At 39.0% G+C, this 20,047-nt stretch overlaps 1 protein-coding gene and 1 pseudogene across 1 annotated transcript; both read left to right on the top strand.

Annotated features, from left to right (window-relative positions):
• Positions 1-2,026: 2,026 nt before the first annotated feature.
• LOC114203369 (spartin-like) lies at positions 2,027-12,226 on the top strand. Its single transcript, XM_088020487.1, is given in 6 exon segments — positions 2,027-2,208; positions 2,210-2,839; positions 3,704-3,707; positions 4,907-4,960; positions 7,325-7,522; positions 12,083-12,226. Coding segments are annotated over 6 exon segments (1,212 nt in total).
• Positions 12,227-14,965: 2,739 nt separating this feature from the next.
• Positions 14,966-17,848, top strand: LOC114203368 (heat shock transcription factor, Y-linked-like; annotated as a pseudogene).
• Positions 17,849-20,047: the final 2,199 nt, after the last annotated feature.

Here is a 20,047-nt window from a genome sequence, read left to right as displayed (position 1 = left end):
ACATGTCTTTCTCTGATTGACTTATTTCACTCAGCATAACACCCTCCAGTTGCATTCTCGTCGTTGTAAATGGCAAGATCTCATTCCTTTTGATGGCTGCATAATATTCCATTGTGTATATATACCACAGCTTCTTTATCCATTCATCTGTTGATGGACATCTTGGCTCTTTCCACAGTTTGGCTATTGTGGACATTGCTGCTATAAACATTGGGGTGCACGTACCCCTTCGGATCCCTACATTTGTATCTTTGTGGTAAATACCCAGTAGTGCAATTGCTGGATCGAACGGTAGCTCTAATTTCAACTGTTTGAGGAACCTCCATACTGTTTTCCAGAGTGGTTGCACCAGCTTGCATTCCCCTCCAACAGTGTAGGAGGGTTCCCCTTTCTCCACAACCTGCCAACATCTGTCATTTCCTGACTTGTTAATTTTAGCCATTCTGACTGCTGTGAGGTGGTATCTCATTGAGGTTTTGATTTGGATTTCCCTGATGCCGAGCGATGTTGAGCACTTTTTCATGTGCCTGTTGGCCATTTGGATGTCTTCTTTGGAAAAATGTCTGTTCATGTCTTCTGCCCATTTCTTGATTGGATTATTTGTTCTTTGGGTGTTGAGTTGGATAAGTTCTTTATAGATTTTGGATACTAGCCCTTTATCTGATATGTCATTTGCAAATATTTTCTCCCATTCTGTCGGTTGTCTTTTGGTTTTGTTGACTGTTTCTTTTGCTGTGCAAAAGCTTTTTATCTTGATGAAATCCCAATAGTTCATTTTTGTTCTGGCTTCCCTTGCCTTTGGCGATGTCTCTAGGAAGAAGTTGCTGTGGCTGAGGTCGAAGAGGTTGCTGCCTGTGTTCTCCTTTAGGATTCTGATGGACTCCTGTCTCACATTTAGATCTTTCAACCATTTTGAGTCATGGAATTACACCACGATCACCACTTCCCCAGCACCGCCCCCCACACACTTTTCTTTTCATTAGGCAGCCCATTTCCTCCAGTGACACATTATTTCAGGAAATCTTTCAGCACACTGTGTAACATAAGCTTTGAAATGTAGGTATATACAAGATCAGGTGTTGAACACCTTTTCACGTGCCATTTAAAGATCCTCTTGTGAAGTACAAGTTCATGTTTTTTTCTCATTAACAGGAATAAGAGGTTATGCCTTTTTAATCTTGCTAGAGTTACTTTAATGGAGTAACTTTTTATATTGCAAAATCACTATAGGTCTATTCATGAAATTAGAAATTAACTTGGTCTTAAGTAGGCAGGCATAGAATTCCAGAGTTTTGGGAGGGAACAGGGCTAACTGTATGTGAGTAACCTGCCACCTTTAAGTTGAACTGGGTAACTTTAAAGATTCATCCAGATAATTTTTTCTCATTTCTGTCCTCTCCAATGATTCAACCTCATTTTTTTTTAGGATTTGTTTATTTATTTGAGAGAGAGTGTGGGCGTGAGCAGGAGGGGCAGAGGGAGAGGAAGAGAGAATCCAAAGCAGACTCCTTGCTCAGTACAGAGCCTGACTCAGGGCTCAATCTCACGACCCTGAGATCAAGACCTGAGCTGAAGTCAAGAGTCAGATGGTTAAGTGAGAGAGCCACCCAGGTACCCTTCAACCTCATTTTTAATTAGCTGGATATAATCTGGATTTATATTATAATGAATTTTAGAATGAGGCTCTTTGGTTCCAACATTAGCTACATGGTAGGAACCATTTATTTATTATAAGAAACTGTAAACAGAAAATTATTCAATAGATATATTCTGACTTATCCTCTTCTGTTTTTAATTAAAATGATATTTAGGAACAAGAGCATTATTTATCTATTCAGCAAATACAAATTGAGTGCATTCTCTATGTCAGATCTAATAATAGGGTTAGAAAATACAATAGTGAACAGAACAGACCAGCAAGGCTCCTGTCTTGTTGAAATATATTTAGGTAGGGGAAATTGATAATAATTCAGTAAACAAATAGTTAAATTAGATAATTAAAGATAATATTTTCTGTTTGGCAGGAATGGAGCAAGAGCCACAAAATGGAGAGCCTGCTGAAAATAAGATCATCAAGGAAGCATACAAGAAGGCATTTTTATTTGTTAATAAGGGACTGAATACAGATGAATTAGGTCAGAAGGAAGAAGCAAAGAACTACTATAAGCAAGGAACAGGACACTTGCTCAGAGGAATCACGTATCATCGACATAGGTGCTGGGTGGGAATCTGCTAGGCAGATGCAACAGAAAATGAAAGAAACACTACAGAATGTATGTACCAGGTTGGAAATTCTGGAAAAGGGTCTTGCCACTTCTCTACGGAATGATCTTCAGGAAGTACCCAAGTTATATCCAGAATTTCCACCTAAAGACATGCCTGAAAAGTCACCAGAGCCTCAATCCTTTGGTTCACCTCCTCAGCACACTGAAGTAAATGGAAACACTTCAACGACAAGTACAGGGTTGGTTCCTGCACCTAGTTCTTTATCCTTACCATCTCAGAGTCCTCCAGCAGAAGCACCTCCTGCTTATACCCCTCAGGCTGCTGAGGGTCATTACACTGTATCCTATGGAATAGAATCTGGGGAATTTTCATCAGTTGGAGAAGACTTTTATAGGAATCATTCTCAGCCACCTCCTCTTGAGACCTTACGGCTAGATGCAGATGAGTTGATTCTGATACCAAACGGAGTACAGATTTTTTTTGTAAATCCTGCAGGGGAGGTTAGTGCGCCTTCATATCCAGGGTACCTTCGAATTGTGAGGTTCTTGGATAATTCTCTTGATACTGTCCTAAACCGTCTTCCTGGGTTCCTTCAGGTAAACCAACGAAAAATGTAAATATAATTTGAAATATGTATAGAATACATCATTTTTGTTTGTCAGTATTTATTATGTGTCCAGGACAATAAGTGCAAAAAGATTATTCTAGTTCCTTATTAATATATTCTGTGAAATTTGTGAGCCTTAAATATCTATGTGTTTAATAGATTCTTTTATTAAAGATACAAAATACTCTTTTATTTTTTTCAAAATTATGTTTTTGTATTAAAATTGTGATGACAAGATCTGAGGGGCATCGGAGAATTCATCCTTAAAATTTTAATTCTTTATTGAAGAAGAAACCTAATAACTTCAATTTCAAAAGGGATTTATGTAACTCATGTGGATGTGTTACTGTAAATTTCCACAAATGTCAATTCCCATCTGAGGGGTTGATCAGGGCTAGACCCAGCCCAGTATGTCGAACAGTGGTTCTCAACCAGGGATGATCCCCCTCCACTCTTCAACCCAAGGACATTTTGACAATGTCTGGAGACATGTTGGTTGTCACAACTGGGGGGTGGGTTGTGCTACTGCTACCGGCATATAGTAGATAAAGGCCAGGTGGAACAGCTAAACTTCTAAACAGGATCACTTCATCAATCAATATTATCTAACCCAAAATGTTAATCATGCAGAGGTTAAGAAACTTTAGTATAGAAGTAGAGATTGTGATGATAATTTAAGATGCATTTCTAACATTCCAAGCAGATAAATTTATCGGAAATGCCCTTGGTCCAAGAGTAAAGACTGGTGCTAAATAACAGCTGGTGTTGTTAGGGCACTGCTGTGGAATTAATGAAATATTCTAAAGGCAATATTTTGAAGGTGATGTAATAACAATCTGTTTTTAAATGATAGGACGTCAGTATAGGGAGTTGGGTTCTAGAAATGACTCCATTTACACTGGGTATGACAGAGAAGTTTGCATGCATGTCAGGAAGATGACTATTTGAACAAAGCAGGTCTTTTTGTCCAGAGTCCAGATGATGCCATTGGTTTAGTTACAGCACTAGTTACCTAGATTGATTTTGTCTTTTGGTATATTCCACTTTTAATTCTTATGCAGCTTTTACATGGAATCAACCTGAAAGATGTTTTAAAGGTAGTTGGAGACTTACTAAGTGTGTATGAAGGAGTTATTTGGGGGCATTGCTGAAAAAAAAAGACTTCATTGTTGATAGGAAGAATATTTTGTATCCCGTAGGTTATTTTAGGAAAGAATCCTTGAGGTAGAAAGAGTAGGCATATTGATTGGGGATTGCGAAGAGGCTCATAAAAGCTGTAATACTTTCTGCTGAACTGGTAATAGAGCTGTGTTGTAACAGTGGAATTTAAAACCTTTGGGGAGAGGGTGGTGCCTGGATGGCTGTTAAGTGTCAGACTCTTGATTTCAGTGCAGGTCACCATCTCAGGGTTGTGATATCAAGCAAGGCTCCATGTTGGGCATAGACCCTCCTTAAGATTCTCTCTCTCCTTCCCCCTCTGCCCCCCCCAAAAAACCATAAATACATACATACATACATACATACATACATACAATAAAATACAATAAACAATAAACCTTTGGGGCCCAGCCTACTGGAGATATGGGAAATGAATATCAGAAACACTCGGTTACATGAGCTCAACCAATAAAATGACTTGTTCTGTAGTAAAAATTTATCCTGTTTGAGTGCTATAAATAAAGTGTTTTTAATCTTTCAGTATCTCCTATTTTTGGTTGTAAATAATAAGTAAAATTTCACCCAAAGTTTAATTTGAGTCTCTTGAAGGGGCTCTCATTTGCACGTATTCAGATATGTGTAACAGTGACCTAAAAGGCAGTTAACTTGTGTTTACTGAATGTCTCTGTTCTGAAAAACAAACACTAAATCAGCTGAGTATTAGAAGTTAAATATAATTTTTTAAATATAACTTTTTATATTGCAAAAATCACTATAGGTCTATTCATGAAATTAGAAATTAATTTGGTCTTAGGTAGGCAGGCATAGAATTCTAGGGTTTCTAAAAACTATTTTTCTCTAGGTTTTAGTTTAATAACCTTTTTAAACCTATTAAATTTGTATTCAGTTCATTAGAACTTAGACATAAGGTTTCTCTCTGAAAGTGAATCTGGGAGAAATAAGCCTGTTGTGGATAAGCCTTCCAATCTGTAATGATTTACCCTGAGAAAGGTCTATAAAGTTTCATTTCAGAAGATTTGGAGATACTCCAGTTCAATCAGGGTGTCAAGAATGTAGTTAGTCTTAGAGAAATCATGACAATAAAAGAAAACTTTCCCAAATTTTAGTTATTCAAGTACAACCTTTGCAATTTTTTTTGTCAGTTTCATACTTCTGCTGTTATTACTTTCTTAATATTTCAATTTAAATGTCTCATTTGTTGGGGTTCCTGGATGGCTCAGTTGGTTAAGTGTCCAATTTTGATTTCAGCTCAGGTCATGATCTCAGGGTCAAGATTCTCCCTCTCCCTCTGCCCTACCTCCCCTCTCTTAAATAAATAAATAGGTAGGTAGGTAGATAGGTAGATAGATAAATGTCTCATTTGTTAATTTTATCATCCCAACCAGTAACAACTGTGAAATTGAGGGACAGATGTATTTTTTCCTAATACATTGAAATATATTACTATTCAAATTTAAATAATCTGGTTTATTACTTGAGGTCATTTCATATACCACTCATGGTAATATACTTTGGAAGACACAGCAATGAGTTTTATTATGACTTCTCTAAAGTTTGACTTATAAAAGTTGGAGAGTGGCATTTGAGACGACTAAAAAAGAGAATCTATAATAGAAGAATTTGAGCGGCGCCTGGATGGCTCAGTCATTGAGCGTCTGCCTTCGGCTCAGGTCATGGTCCCGGGGTCCTGGGATCGAGCCCCGCGTTGGGCTCCCGGCTTCACAGGAGGCCTGCTTCTCCCTCTCCCACTCCCCCTGCTTATGTTCCCTCTCTCGCTGTGTCTCTGTCTGCCGAAAAAATAAATAAAATCTTTTAAAAAAATAGAAAACATTAAAAAAAGGAAGAATTTGAAAAGGTTTGTAAGGATTTTAAAAGAAAGAATCAGACTTGGATACTCTGATCCTTTTAGGTTTATATTCTGTTGGCCAGAGATGATGGCAGAGCACCAGATTTTTCCATTTTTTATATGAAATTCTTTCATGCTCTTTGACTCATTTGCACAATATTTTGATAATAGATTGTTCTCCCAAGTTTCTTAAGAATTAGGAAAACAGTGTGTCCTGAATGAGCAGTACAATTAGAATATTCCTCTTGGGCTCCTGGGTGGCTCATTTGTTATGAGTCTGCCTTCGGCTCAGGTCATGGTCCCGGGGTCCTGGGATCAAGCCCCGCATTGGGCTCCCGGCTCCGCGGGAGGCCTGCTTCTCCCTCTCCCCTTCCCCCTGCTTGTGTTCCCTCTCTCGCTGTGTCTCTCTCTGTCAGATAAATAAATAAAATCTTTTAAAAAAAAAAGATTCTTCTTGCTCAAAGAATGTAATCTCAATGGAAATGAATATATTTGGTTATTATGAATTAAACTTAGTCTCTTCTGAATTTATACCTCCAGAAAGTGAGCTTAATTTAAGTCTTAGTGTATGGACAATCTGATGATATTGCAGGGCAGCTTTGTGGTGTTTTGATTGAAGTTAATAGTAGATGGTAAATCTATAAACATAATGATCTCTTCTAGCTATGTCATGTCAGGTTTTCAGACTTAGTAAAAAAAAAAAGCAGCATTGTGAATGCTGGGTTTATTATTTTTTTATAAGATTTTATTAAGAGAGTGTACTGTGCGGGGAGGGGCAGAGGGAGAGGAGAGAGAGAATCTCAAAGTGGACTCCGTTTTATCTCACGACCCCGAGATCATGACCTGAGCCAAAATCAAATCAGAATTTTAGCCAACTCAGCCACCCACATTCCCCTGTGAATGCTGTGTTTCTAGTTAAGGGAATTGTTTGGCTTCTCTGGTGCCAGATTGCTTGTGTCTAAATCCTAGCTCCACTTTTTTCACACACTCTGAGCAACTTAATTAACCTCTCTGTGCCTCTTTCTTGTATGTAAAATGACAATATCTAATTTCATGGAATTGTGAGGATTAAATCAGTAAATACATGTACTTGAAAATGGTTTGATTTTATTTCCACAAAAGCATGTCTAATGTGAATTATAAAGAAAGTCTTAATTTACTTTGTTGTTTATTTAAAATTAACTCATTATTGGTTATTTGTGGGCTATTTAAGGCCACTGATTTGAAGACTGTATAATTAGTGGAGCAGTAACATTTTCAGGACAGTTCTTGTGGGTGATAGACACACAAAGATTAGACTAGCAAATGGCTAATTTTTAGTGGGGATTTGTTGATGCTAATGATTTTGTAAAGCCACGTAAAATGCATTTAGAATTCTGAAATGTTTATTTTCTGGTATAACAATTCTAAAACCAGTGAAAACCTAGTTCTACTCATTGATTTTTTTTTCTAACTAATCCTTTCAGGTTTGTGACTGGTTGTATCCTCTAGTTCCTGATAGATCGCCAGTTCTTAAATGTACTGTGGGAGCCTACATGTTTCCTGATACCATGTTACAAGCATCAGGATGCTTTGTGAGGGTTGTCTTGTCTTCTGAATTACCAGAGGATGATAGAGAACTCTTTGAGGATTTATTAAGACAGATGTCTGACCTTCAGCTTCAGGTAACTTGTGTGATCATCTTTAGGATGAAATCTACTTTAACGTAAGAACTTACACTTTTAAAGAAATTGTAATAGGGTCTAATATGATCAAAGTTAGAAAACTGAGAATATATAATTTGCTTGTGTGTTCACAAATACTGGCTGGAAGTTACCTGGATTTGAATTTGAACTCTTGCACTTAATAGCTGTTTTACTTAAGTAACTGATCTTCTTTTTAGTTTCTTTATCATAAAATGGGAATGATATCTACTTCATTGGGCTGTGGTGAATACATACTGGATCACAAATCATGCATATTTTCTGAACACAGTGCTATGAAACTGAAGGCAACCACAAGAAAAAAATTGGAAAGGCCACAAATACATGGATGTTAAACAACATGCTACTGAAAAATGAATGGGTCAACCAGGAAATCAAAGAAGAAAATTTTAAAAAAAATGAAAATGAAAAGAGAATAGTCCAAAATGTTTGGGATGCCATAAAAGTGGTCCTGAAAGGGAATAATATAGCAATAAAGGCCTACTTAAGAAGCATGAAACATCTCAAAGAAAAAGCCTAACTTTTACATAAAGGAGCTAGAAAAAGGACAACAAATGACGCCTAAAGATTATAATGGAAATATTGACATAGAACCTAAAAAACAAATATAACAGATCAATGAAAGCAGGAGGTGGTTCTTTGAAAATTTTAATAAAATTGATAAACCCCTACCAGACTTATAAAAAAAAAGATCCAAATAAATAAAATTAAAAAATGAGAGAGAAGATGTAACATCCAACAATGCAAAATACAAACAAGCATAAGAGGATATTATGAAAAATTCTATGGCAACAAATGGGACAACCCAGAAGAAACTGATGAAATCCCAGAAATATATAACAGACCCAAACTGAAAGAAACAGGAAGAAATAGAGAACTTGAGTAGACTGATAACCAGCAAAGAAAGGGAATGGGTAATCAAAAATCTCTGAACATACAAAAGTCCAGGACCAATTCCCTTCACAGGCAAATTCTACCAAACACGTAAAAAGACTTAATGCCTATTCTTCTCATAATATTCCAAAAAAGGGAAGGCAAAGTTCTAATTCGTTCTATGAAGCTAGCATTATCCTGGTACCAAAACCAAAGTCTCCACTAACAAAGAGAGGTAGAGGCCAATATCCGTATTGAATATGGATGCAAAAAATCTCAATAAAATATTAGGAAACTGAATCCAAAAATACATTTAAAAAATCACAAATTCACCACAATCAAGTGGTATTTTTCCGTGCGTTCCAGAAACATCTGGTTTCCAGAAGAGAAAGCGATTTCCATTCTAGGTGTGGAAACAAAGGCAAGGTGCCCAGTCCCTGTCTGGGAGATCCAGGTCCATGGAGAGTACAACATTCGACCCACAATAAGTTTCTTCCAAAAGGAAGCTTTCTAGCACAGGGGTGGGTGGGCAAGCTTCAGCAGGCTTCCATATCCTTGCCTCTGAGAAAGAAGACTGTGGAGACTGCCACTTACCAGGAACATCTTGTTTCCAGAGATCAAACAATTTCCGGCACAGGACTGGAAGGAGAGACTAAGGGGCATGTCCCTGTCAGGGAGAAACCAGTCCGTGGAGACTGCCACATTCGTGAACACCTTGTTTCCTCAAGCAAGAAGCTTCCTAGCCTATATTGGTGAGAGCTACCAGGATAATGCCATACCCTCCTCTCTGAGAAACAAGACTGTGGGGAATGCCACTTTCCACTCACATCTCGTCTCCAGAAGAGAAAAGCGATTTCCAATCCACGGGTGGAGGTCTAGGATAGGGGCCATGGCCTTATGCTTAGAAACGAGGCTGGGGAGCATGCATCATTCAGAGAACCCTAAGTTTCTCAAGCGAGAAGCATTCGAGCACGTATGTGTTGAAGCCTCCAAAACATGCCCCATCCTTCCCTCTGTGAATCGAGTCTCAGGGCAATGCAACCTTCCCCTAAGAGGAATTTCACTCCAGTGAGAATCTTTGGAACAGGTTTGTCTAGAGGCACGGGTAAAGTGCCATGCCCTTCGCTCAGAGAAAGAAGGCTGCAAATAAAGCAAGTTTCAGTGAAGAACACGACACTTCCTAACAAATCCCTTCGAACAGATCCATGTGTTTTAACATGAGGAAATGCTGTATCCTTCACTTAGGGAAAGAATGCTGTGGAGGAGACCATTTCAGCAACATCGTAGTTTTTCAAGCCAGAAACTTCCAAGCCTCTCTGTGTGGAAAGATTGCGTTAGGGCCATATTCTTTCCTCCAAGATACCAGATGATGGAGGAACCCGCTGTCCACTCACATCTTGTTTCCACAAGAGAAAAGCCATTTCTCATATTTGTGTGGAAGTATATGGAAGGGGTGTTGTCCTTACGATGAGAAACAAGACTGGAGAGTGCAACTTTCAGAGCACCACAAGCATCTCTAGTGAGAAGCTTTGTACATAGGCCTACATAGGCCTTGTAGCATCCGAAAGGTGCCTACACTTCCCTCAGTGAAAACAGTCTGTATCGAATACAACGTTCAAGTAACCTCTTCCTTCCTGAAGATACAAGCCTTTCCCTTGCAGTTGTGGGATCATGAGGAAACATCCATACCTGAAACTGAAAAACAAGACGTGGGGAATGGAAATCTTCACGGCCTTCTGGATGTCAGAAGATAGAACCATATTCAAATCTGTGTGCGGAAGCATAGGCAAGGGGCTAGGACGCTATGCTTAGAAACAAGTCTGTGGAGAAGAGAACGTTGAGCACACCACAAGTGTCTTCCCAGAGAGGTCTTCTAGCAGGGATGTGTGCAAGCATCAGGATAGTTCCATCTCCTTCCCACTGAGAAACAAGCTTGTGAAGAATGCCACTTAGAGATAACATCTTGTTTCCAGGGTTCCAAGCGATTCCCAGGATATGTGCGGAAGGACAGGCAAGGTGCAATGTCCCCCAGTGTTGTAGTAAGAATTCTGTGGACAACGCAACCTTCAGGAAACCCAAGTTCCTTCAAACAAGAAACTTTCTAATATATATGTCTAGAAGCCTCTTTACATGGCATATATTTCCTTGTGGGAGACAAGATTGGGCGGAATGCGACTTCCACCAGCATCGAGTTTCCAGAAGAGAAAATCGATTTCCAATATATGCGTGGAAGCCTAGTGTATGTAGGGGCCATGTCCTGACGCTTTGAGACAAGTGTGTGGAACATGCACCATTGAGAGAACCACAAGTTTCTCAAGCGAGACGCATTCTAGCATGTCTGTGCTAAAGCTATGGAAACATACCCTATCCTTTCCTCCTTGAATACTGTCTCTGGGAAATGCAACTTTCCCCTCCGAGGAAGTTTGTCCTGGTGAAATCTCTCCAGCATGTTGTTCCGGAGGCAAGCGGAAAGTGCCACAAATCCTTCGCTCAAGAAAAAAGTCTGTGAAGAAAGCAAGCTTCAGTGAAGGACACGACACTTCACACCAAATCCCTTCCAGAAAATATATGTGTTGTAGCATTAGGAACGTGCCGTGTCCTTGCCTTGGAGAAAGAATTCCTTTGAGAGTGCAGTTGCCGCCACGTCGTGGGTTTTCAAAGGAGCAGCTTCCTACCCTGTATGTGTGGAAGCATCACGAGAGGGCAATAGTCTTCCCTTGAGAAACAAGCTGTTGCAAAATGCCGCCTCTCACGCAAGTCACTTTTATAAGTTAGGAATGCGATTTCCAATATCTGGAAGTCTCGGAAGTGGGCAATGTCCTTACACTTCGAGACAAGTCTGTGAAGCATGCAGTGTTCAGAGAACCACCAGTTTCTCAGGCGAGAAGAATTCTAGCATGTATGTGCTGAAGCTTCAGAAACATGGCCTCTTATTCCCTCTGTGATTACAGTCTCAGGGGAATGCAACTTTCCCCTCAGAGGAGGCTTGGTACAGGGAAAAGCTCTCTGGCATGTTTATGTAGAGGTACGGGGATGTGTGGTAGCAATAAGGTGCCATGTCTATGGCCTGGAGAAACAATTCTGTGAAGAATTCAACTTCAGCCCCAATGTGCTTTTCCAAGCAAGAAGCTTCCTAGCCTAAAATGTGTGGAAGCATCACTATAATGCCACATCCTTCCCTCTGAGAAACAAGACGGTGGAGAATGCCACTTTCCCGGAACATCTTGTTTCCAGAAGAGAAAAGCGATTTCTAACAGATGTGTCAAAGTACAGAGATGGCGGTTTGTCCTGGTCTTAGAAACAAGTTTGTTGTGATTTCCCCTTTAAGAGTACCAACAGTGTCTCTAGCGAGGAGCCTTCTAGCATGTATGTGTGGAGGCATCCGGAGATTACGGTATCCATCCCTCAGTGAAAACACTCTGTTTAGAACAACGTTCCAGAACCTCTTGCTTACAGAACGTACTGTTTTTTCCAGTGGGGAGTGTCATCCTGAGGAGTCTGGCTGACGGGAACTATGAGAAACAATACTGCAGCGAATGGAAATGCTCCCAGCCACCTGGATATCAGAAGATGGAACCAATTTCATGTCTATGTGAGGAAGTAGAGGCAAGGGGCCTTGACCTGATGCTCATAAACGCGTCTGTGCAGAATACAACTTCGAGCAAACAACCAGTTTCTTCCCGTGAGAAGCCCTGTAGCATGTATGTGTACAAGCATCAGGAGAGGGCCCTCTCCTTCCCTTGGAGAAACAAGCCTGTGGAGAATGCCACGTTGAGTTACCATCTTTTCTGAAGGGTTCTCAGCCATTTCCAGTATCGGTCTAGAAGGAGAGACAAAGGACAAAGTCCCCGTATTGGAGTTACCAGGATGTGGAGAAAGTAGCTGCCAAGAAACACAAGTTCCCTCCAATGAGACGCTTTCTAACACACAGGTATGGAAGCATTCGGATGTGCAATATATTTCCTTCTGAGAAATCAGACGTCACAGAAGGCGAATTTCCACGAACATCTTGTCTCCAGGAGAGAAAGCCGATTTCCAGGATCTGTGTGGAAGTCTAGGGAAGGGGCAAGGTCCTTAGGCTTAGAAAAGAGTCTGTGGAGCAGGCACCTTTCAGAGAACCCCAAGTATCTCAAGCGAGAAGCATTCTAGCTTGAATGTACAAAGCGTGCGAAACATGCCCTATCCTTCTGTCTGTGAAGAAGTCTCTGGGGGAATGCAACTTTCCCCTCAGAGGAAGTTTGTTCCCGTGAGAAGCATTCTAGCATCTTTGCCTAGAGGCAAGTGGAAAGTGCCTTCGACTTCATGGAGAACAAGTCTGTGAATAAAGCAAGATTCAGTGTAGAACATGACACTTCAAAAGAAACCCTTCTAACAAATGTATGTGTTCTAACACTAGGATAATGCTGTGTCCTTCGCTTGGAGAAAGACTTCTGTGGAGAATGCAGTTCCAGAAACACTGTGGGTGTTCAAACGAGAAGCTTCCGAGCCTATATGTGTGGAGGCATCCGGAGAGTGCTCCAGTCTTCCCTTTGAGGAAAAAGACTGTGAAGAAAACCACTGCCTGCTACCATCTTGATTCCAGAAGAGAAAAGCGATGTCTCCTATAGGGGTGGAAGTATACGGCAGGTGGTTTGTCCTTAGGCATAGAATCCAGTTGGTGGAGACTGCACCTTTCAGAGCTACACAAGTGTCTCTAGTGTGAAGCCTTCCAGCAGGTATGTGTGGCAGCATCAGGAAGGTGCCCTCTAGTTCCGCTGAATGACTTCTATGCCCTAATAAGGAGGTACAGCTTGTTGGGCTGGATTATTAAAAAAACTCTGTGTTGCCTGCAAGAAGTACACGTTAAATAAGAAAACAAAGGGGGCACCTGGGTGGGTCAGTGGGTTCAGCGTCTGCCTTCCGCTCAGGTCATGATCTCAGGGTCCTAGGATCGAGCCCAGCATCGGGCTCCCTGCTCAGCGAGGAACCTGCTTCTCCCTCTGCCTCTGTCTCCCCCACCTTGTGCTCTCTCGCTCTCAAATAAATGAATGAATACCTTTAAAAAATAAAAAATAAATAGAAAATTATAATAAGCAAAGATGAATTAATAAAACACAGGTAAAAGGATGGGAAAAAGTCATAAAAGGACTAATCATAAAAGAGCTCAGTAGTCATATTAATATCAAAGTAGATTTCAGAGCAAAAAATGGAATAACATAGATCACTTCCTAATATAAATGATCAACTGATGTTCCAAAGCAAGTTCTGAAATCAGACTTTCTAGGTTAGAAATGCTGCTAAAACCAGTAGATAAAATTCTGAGGAGCTGCTCCTTATTTGCTGTCCTATAGTTTTGGAGCATATTCAAAGCATAAGGGATTTTATGTTCAACCTGAAATCTCTTAGGACTCCTACCGAAATGAAGGGCTTTACTCACCTACCTTGAACATGACCGTTCCTGCCTCCTATTTCATTTTGCAAACTTAACCTTCTCTCATCTGCCTGTTCCTTTTCATGTAGCCTCCATGTTCAATATAACACATACTGGAGGAATATTATTAAAAACAAAATCTGCATCCAGTCTATAAAACCTCTTCACAAAGACAGAAGAGAAAGAAAACAATTTTGTTATAGATTAAGAACTAACCAGAGAGAATGTAAGGTGCATCACATCCTAAGTGATAAAAAGACCGCAAAGACAGAAATCTTAATCTTCTATATAGCTAAGAAGATACGACCTATTCTATTCATGTTTTCCAGATAAAATAGCTCATTTCTTTTATCTTTATGGAGGTAAGGTTTAAAATTTAGAGTCAGATGACATTTGAATTAGGCCAACTTTCCCTAAAATCCCCCAAATCTTCTTTTTCCCTGCTTGAAGAAACTTTTCTACATTTAATGTGATTTCTGCTTTCTGTTCCTCCATTAACTCGCTGTTTTCTCTACATATACACCCCATTGTTTGTAGCCATAGATAATCACTACGCCCCCCCAATAAAATTGCATGTGGAAAATTAAGGAAATACCCTAGAATATAAATACACATCTTTACAATTTTGCAAAAAAAAAATGTTTGAATGAAATAATTGTCAAAATTCATGAACCTGCATTGGACAGAGTATCTTTTTTTTTAAAGATTTAGTTTATTTATTTATTTATTTGAGAGAGAGAGAGTTTGAACAAGTGGTGGAGAGGGGAAGGGGGGAAGGGACAGAATCTCAAGCAGACTCACAGCTGGGTGCGGAGCCTGAGTTGAGACTTGATTTCATGATCCTGAGATCGTGACCTGAGCTAAAACCAAGAGTTGGATGCTTTACTAACAAAGCCACCCTGGAGGGAGTATCTTTTTATCTTCATGAAATATTTACTGTTGTGAAAATGTTTATTACTTACAGTTAATACGTTCAATTCTGGGTTCAAAAAGTATATTAACCTAAGACATCCTCCTAATGTTGGTATCTCTTTCTGAGGCATGATAAAATATGGCAATTGTAAAAATAATTCATTTCTTCTACACATATTGAAAATACAAAGCAGTCACAATATAATACCATGAACCTACAGAAATTCTTACTGTAGGTGGAGTATGGTTATTGCTAGACAGAAAAGGAACTTTTTACTCAAAATTAAGATTGCCTTACAAATACACATTCTGTTTGTAGGGCACAAAGTTTATCCCACATAATCTTTTTTATAAATACGTTGGCTGTTGCAATAAAAGCAATTTTCACAAGAGTCACATAGAAATAGATTTTATTTATAACACTGTCATGTTCTTTTTTATCTCCGACTCTTTAGGATCTCATTCATGGTAGATCTCTTGACATCTCTTAAAATCTTTTACTTTCTGACTATCTAAGAGGCATTTACAGACATACCAAACAAAATCATATTCATTCCACTAATATGACTATGAAATGTTTTTGATACTACTTAACACAGAATACTTAAGAGAATCAGGTAAGTTTACTTTATATTCAGAAACCTAATTACATTTTATTTTAGTCAGTAATAAACAGATTCAGACTATTGTAGAAAATTACCTAATTCTTAAATATTTTCAACATCTTAAGAAAAAATCTTTTTTTAAAGATTTTTTTTTAATTTATTTATTTGAGACAGAGAGAATGAGAGAGAGAGAGCACATGAGTTGGGGGAGGGTCAGAGGGAGAAGCAGACCCTCCGCCGAGCAGGGAGCCCGATGCGGGACTCTATCCAGGGACTCCTGGATAATGACCTGAGCCACCCAGGCGCCCAAGAAAAAATCCTTTCAACAGAACTTTCCGTTTCCCTCTGACCTGGCCCCGGGCAACCACTCACTTGTGGTCTCAATGACTTTCTTTATATACAGGTTACACAGATTTAAGGGCCAAATTATCAGGGCATTTTAAATCTTATGTTTTACGCATTTTTTTTTTTGCAGTTTTCATTTACCAGGTTTTATGTTATTGGCACCAACCTAGTAAGAGTGTGTTTAGAAGAAAGAAATGATTTTATATCAGGGGCTAAATAAAATTATGTACTTATTTCTATAAAAAATTTGTAAAAAGGAGATTTTGTACATCCTATTTTATTGGTCCTGTCTACATAACTTTTATTTTAAGTACTTTATTTTAACCGAATGAATTTCAAAAGTAAGCACTCGGGCTTTAATTGCTAGGAAACAGGCATCCTGTGATGTCACAACTACTCAGGTGGTGGACCATTGTGATGGTCTGGATAGTTTATCTGGGTAGGCCAGCCAAAGTGGCATTTGAAGCTGCAGTGTTCCAAACTGCAGATCAGAAACGTAGCTGAAGGAAAACTTATTTGAGATGGCACGTTTCTTCAGAAATTCAAGATGATTCTAAAGATGGTTCGACTGGTTCCGCAGCCGCCATTAGCGCTCCTTTGTGTGATCACACATTCACTGGAGATGTGCTCCTGAGGTCTGTGATTGAAGAAAATGCTTTTCAGGCCCTGTCAGGAGGATCCTTGATAAAAAGACCACGTTACACATTCTGTGTCTCTGAACCAGATGAAGATAATGATTTTCTTTCTCTGACCTTTCCCAGGAAACTTTGGAAAATAGTTGAAAGCGATCAATTCAAGTCAATTTGTTGGGATGAGAAGGGAACTTCTATAGTGATTGATAAGAAACTCTTCAAGAAAGAAGTTTTGGAGAGAAAGGTTCCTTTCAGAATATTAAAAACTGGAAGTATGAAGAGTTTAGTTTGCCAGCTTAATCTTTATGGATTTAGTAAAATGCGACAGATTTCAAAGATCTGCTTCTCTGGCTGACTTTCTGGCAGAGGAAAAAGAAGTTTCTGTTTTAAGCAAGGTATTCAAAAATGTTATGACTTATATACAGAATATATAAGATTTTACCTTGTATAGCAGTAAGTAGGTTCCTATGTATAGGCTAAAGTCAGATTTTTAATATTTTTCAAAAATTGAGGCCAGCTTAGGCATGTCACATTCAGGGTTATAAGTAATTTTGGTAGTATCTTTGACCCTTACCAATGAACTTCAATTTAAATAAGGTCCTGAAGCCAATTAAAGTGCTATTCACTGTTATTTGTAAATATATAACCCATTTTCAGGAACCGTATTTAAACGTTTGTTTCCAGTAAGTAAATTTTTAAAAATACTAATATACTAAATATATTATTTGATGACTTTTTGTGATGAAACTAAAGTCAGATTTTATAGGTTATCTTCTCATCTTATTTGGAAATGTCACTTAGTAATGTTCTCCTTTGGTTTCAGTTACAGTACTATCATAATCCATATTTTAAACGAGCCTGCCCCCATCTTTTAGTAAGAATGAAAAGAAGAGTTGGGATTAAAAATTCTTCTACAGTTTCATTAGTTCAGGATTTCAACAAGAAACCCTGCAGAGCAGGGGATAATGTGGTAAGTCCTAATTCTGGTTTTGTTGCTGAAACTAGTGGAGAAAGGCGATGTTCAAACGCCACCAATGTAAATGTGCCTCTAATAAGGAAGCCTTCTCCCAGCCAGAGAATTGCTACTACAACGGCCCCTATGAGAAGTGATTCTCCTGCATCAGCAATGTCAGTTGGACCATCAGAACAAATTGGAATGGAGCCACATGCTATTTTAAAGCAAGTGACCGCTTTTCACATGCACTCACATAGCAGCTACACTCAAGCAAATGGCCACATTGTGAACTTTGTTACAACTACAGCTTCTCCATCTCAGTACCGTATCATATCTCCCTTACAGAGCAGTTATTTGGGAATGATGGTGGAGCCTTCCACTTTTCCAACTATATATGCTGATTTGTCAGCCAGTGAGGTTCGTTTTTCTAACCTGCAACCAGCCGGCAACCCATGGTGCACAATGCCAATGATAGGTGATACTTCTGCTGCCTCACTTTCAAGGTCAACTCATCAAGCGTCTCCATCGTATGCACCTCATCCTAATTACAACTGATCTGCCAAAGGACTGTCATTATGCAAGATAACAAAGTTTATCATTTGTTAGCAATTGACCACATATTGGCAATTCTCTTACTTGAACAATAAAATTACATGTTCATCTTTATGGTTTCATTATGTTTATATTTTGAAATAGTTCAGGGTAAAAATCTTGATTTTATTTATTGTATTTTTTTGTGATTTGGCAAGAACAGTTGACATACATCCTAAATACATTATATGTATTTAGAAAAGAATGGGAGCAAAGGAAAAGAAGCATTTGGAGTTAAGTAATTTCTGAAATAGTCCAGGATGAATAAAATGAGGGCATAAATTACAATGATGTGGAAGGGGGCGCCCGGGTGGTTCAGTTGTTAAATGTCTGCTTTCGGCTCAGGTTATGATCCCAGGGTCCTGGGATCGAGCCTTGCATCCATTGCAGACTTGTGTCCAGAAGCAGACTCCCTCTCCCTTTGCCACTCCCCACACTTGTATGTGCTCTGCAATAAATAAAATCTCAAAAAAAAATTGATGTGGAAGAGATACATGTCAGTGAAATCTAGAAAAGACAAATACATAGTATTCACTTTATTATTTTCTCAATTACATTATATTCTCCCAGTTATTTAGAAGAGTCCTTGGATTTTAGTTGGCAAAGATTCTCTTCATTAAAAAATACATTCATAATGGAAAGTGTAACACTCTCACCAGTTCAGCAACTATTATGTCATCACATGCTGCAGTCGTGGCCTGCATGTCTCAGAATGTTGTGTAATTTTACAGGTGGTATTATCAAAGGCCTCTTTTGCCCTAGTGATCTCAAAACATTCGATTTGTGCCTTCATTTCCTCCCCTCATTAGCCCACGTTTGATATTTTTTAATGGATACATTTATGTTGTCTTCTGATTCCATCCACAGCCTATTTCAGGCTTAATTCCTTAGGCTGTTTTTAATGCCTTTTAAATTCTGAGCCCTGAAATTCAGCATAGTTAACAAGTCTTTAAAGACACCTGTTTACCTGAGCAGGTTCATAGGTTTCTATTCCATTATCCCTTTTGAGTTACATTCAAACTCTTTTTAGCCATGCCAATTCTCATCATACAACTCTTAGGTAGAACCCCTTTACTTTGTCTTGGACATCAGCACAGATTGAGCACAGTTACTGTCCAATATATTATATATATATATGAATGATAATTGAACATTGGTTTAAGCCAATCAAAATCTGCTTTTTGTTACTGAACATCCCATGTCTTTTACTCTTATCATAATTGGTCTTACTCTTCACTGGAGGTTTTCATTCAAGAGTAGCTCACAGTTATGTACACTACAGATAATGAATTTGACTTAAGAAAACTAGCAGCACTAGTTATCAGTGCAGGCACTAATTTTTAGTTTCCAGTTCTTTGGCCATTATGCAAACTTGGATATTCTGGTTAACGCCACTATAAAGGCTTTTTTCCGTTCTGTTTCATCGAATTATAGGATTATTTCTCTGCCTGTCACAATATCTTCTCCATCTTCTGCTTTGATAACTCATTCCCTGAGAGAATTTGCTACATACTTACTAGCTCTGTGTCTATGGCAGTCTCCCAAGTAGTGTGCAGTACAATGATAAAATTCATTCCTTTGGCCTCTGAGATAGCTGGAATCGGGGTGAAATACAGACCTGAAAAATCCATTCCCGTCATCCTACTGCATCACCACATATACTTTTTTGCTTTTGTTTCACTAACTTTTGGAGATGTATCTTGATAGAAGTTGCAGTGGGCAATGTCAAAGAGGTTATTGCCTATGATCTCCTCTAGGGGTCCTGCCTGCCTCTAGGACGCGAATGTTTGTTTCATTCCCCAGATTAGGGAAGTTCTCAGCTACGATTTGCTCAAATACATCTTCTAGTCCTCTCTCTCCACTCCCTCCGAGATTCCAATTATTCTGACATTGGAATGCTTCATGGTGTGACTTATTTCTCTGATTCTATTTTCATGGATTCTGAGTTGTTTTTCCCTGGCCTCCTCTTTTCCCTTTTTATCTATTATATTGTCTTCCAGGTCGCTTATTCATTCTTCTGCTTCACTTACCCTAGCAGTTAGATTATCTAGATTGGATTGGATCTCATTGATAGCATTCTTAAGTTCTGCCAATTCAGCTTTCATTTCTGCCCTTAGAGACTCTATGTTGCCATTAATTGATTTCTCCATTCTAGCCGTTGTC

The sequence above is a fragment of the Eumetopias jubatus genome, unplaced genomic scaffold (genome assembly GCF_037043125.1).
Source record: "Eumetopias jubatus isolate StellerSeaLion01/CBP00866 unplaced genomic scaffold, mEumJub1_p1.0 scaffold_30, whole genome shotgun sequence".
NCBI classification, from domain to species: Eukaryota; Metazoa; Chordata; class Mammalia; order Carnivora; family Otariidae; genus Eumetopias; species Eumetopias jubatus.
The sequence above is the reverse complement of the archived record's forward strand: the minus strand, read 5'-3'. Positions and strand labels throughout refer to the sequence as shown.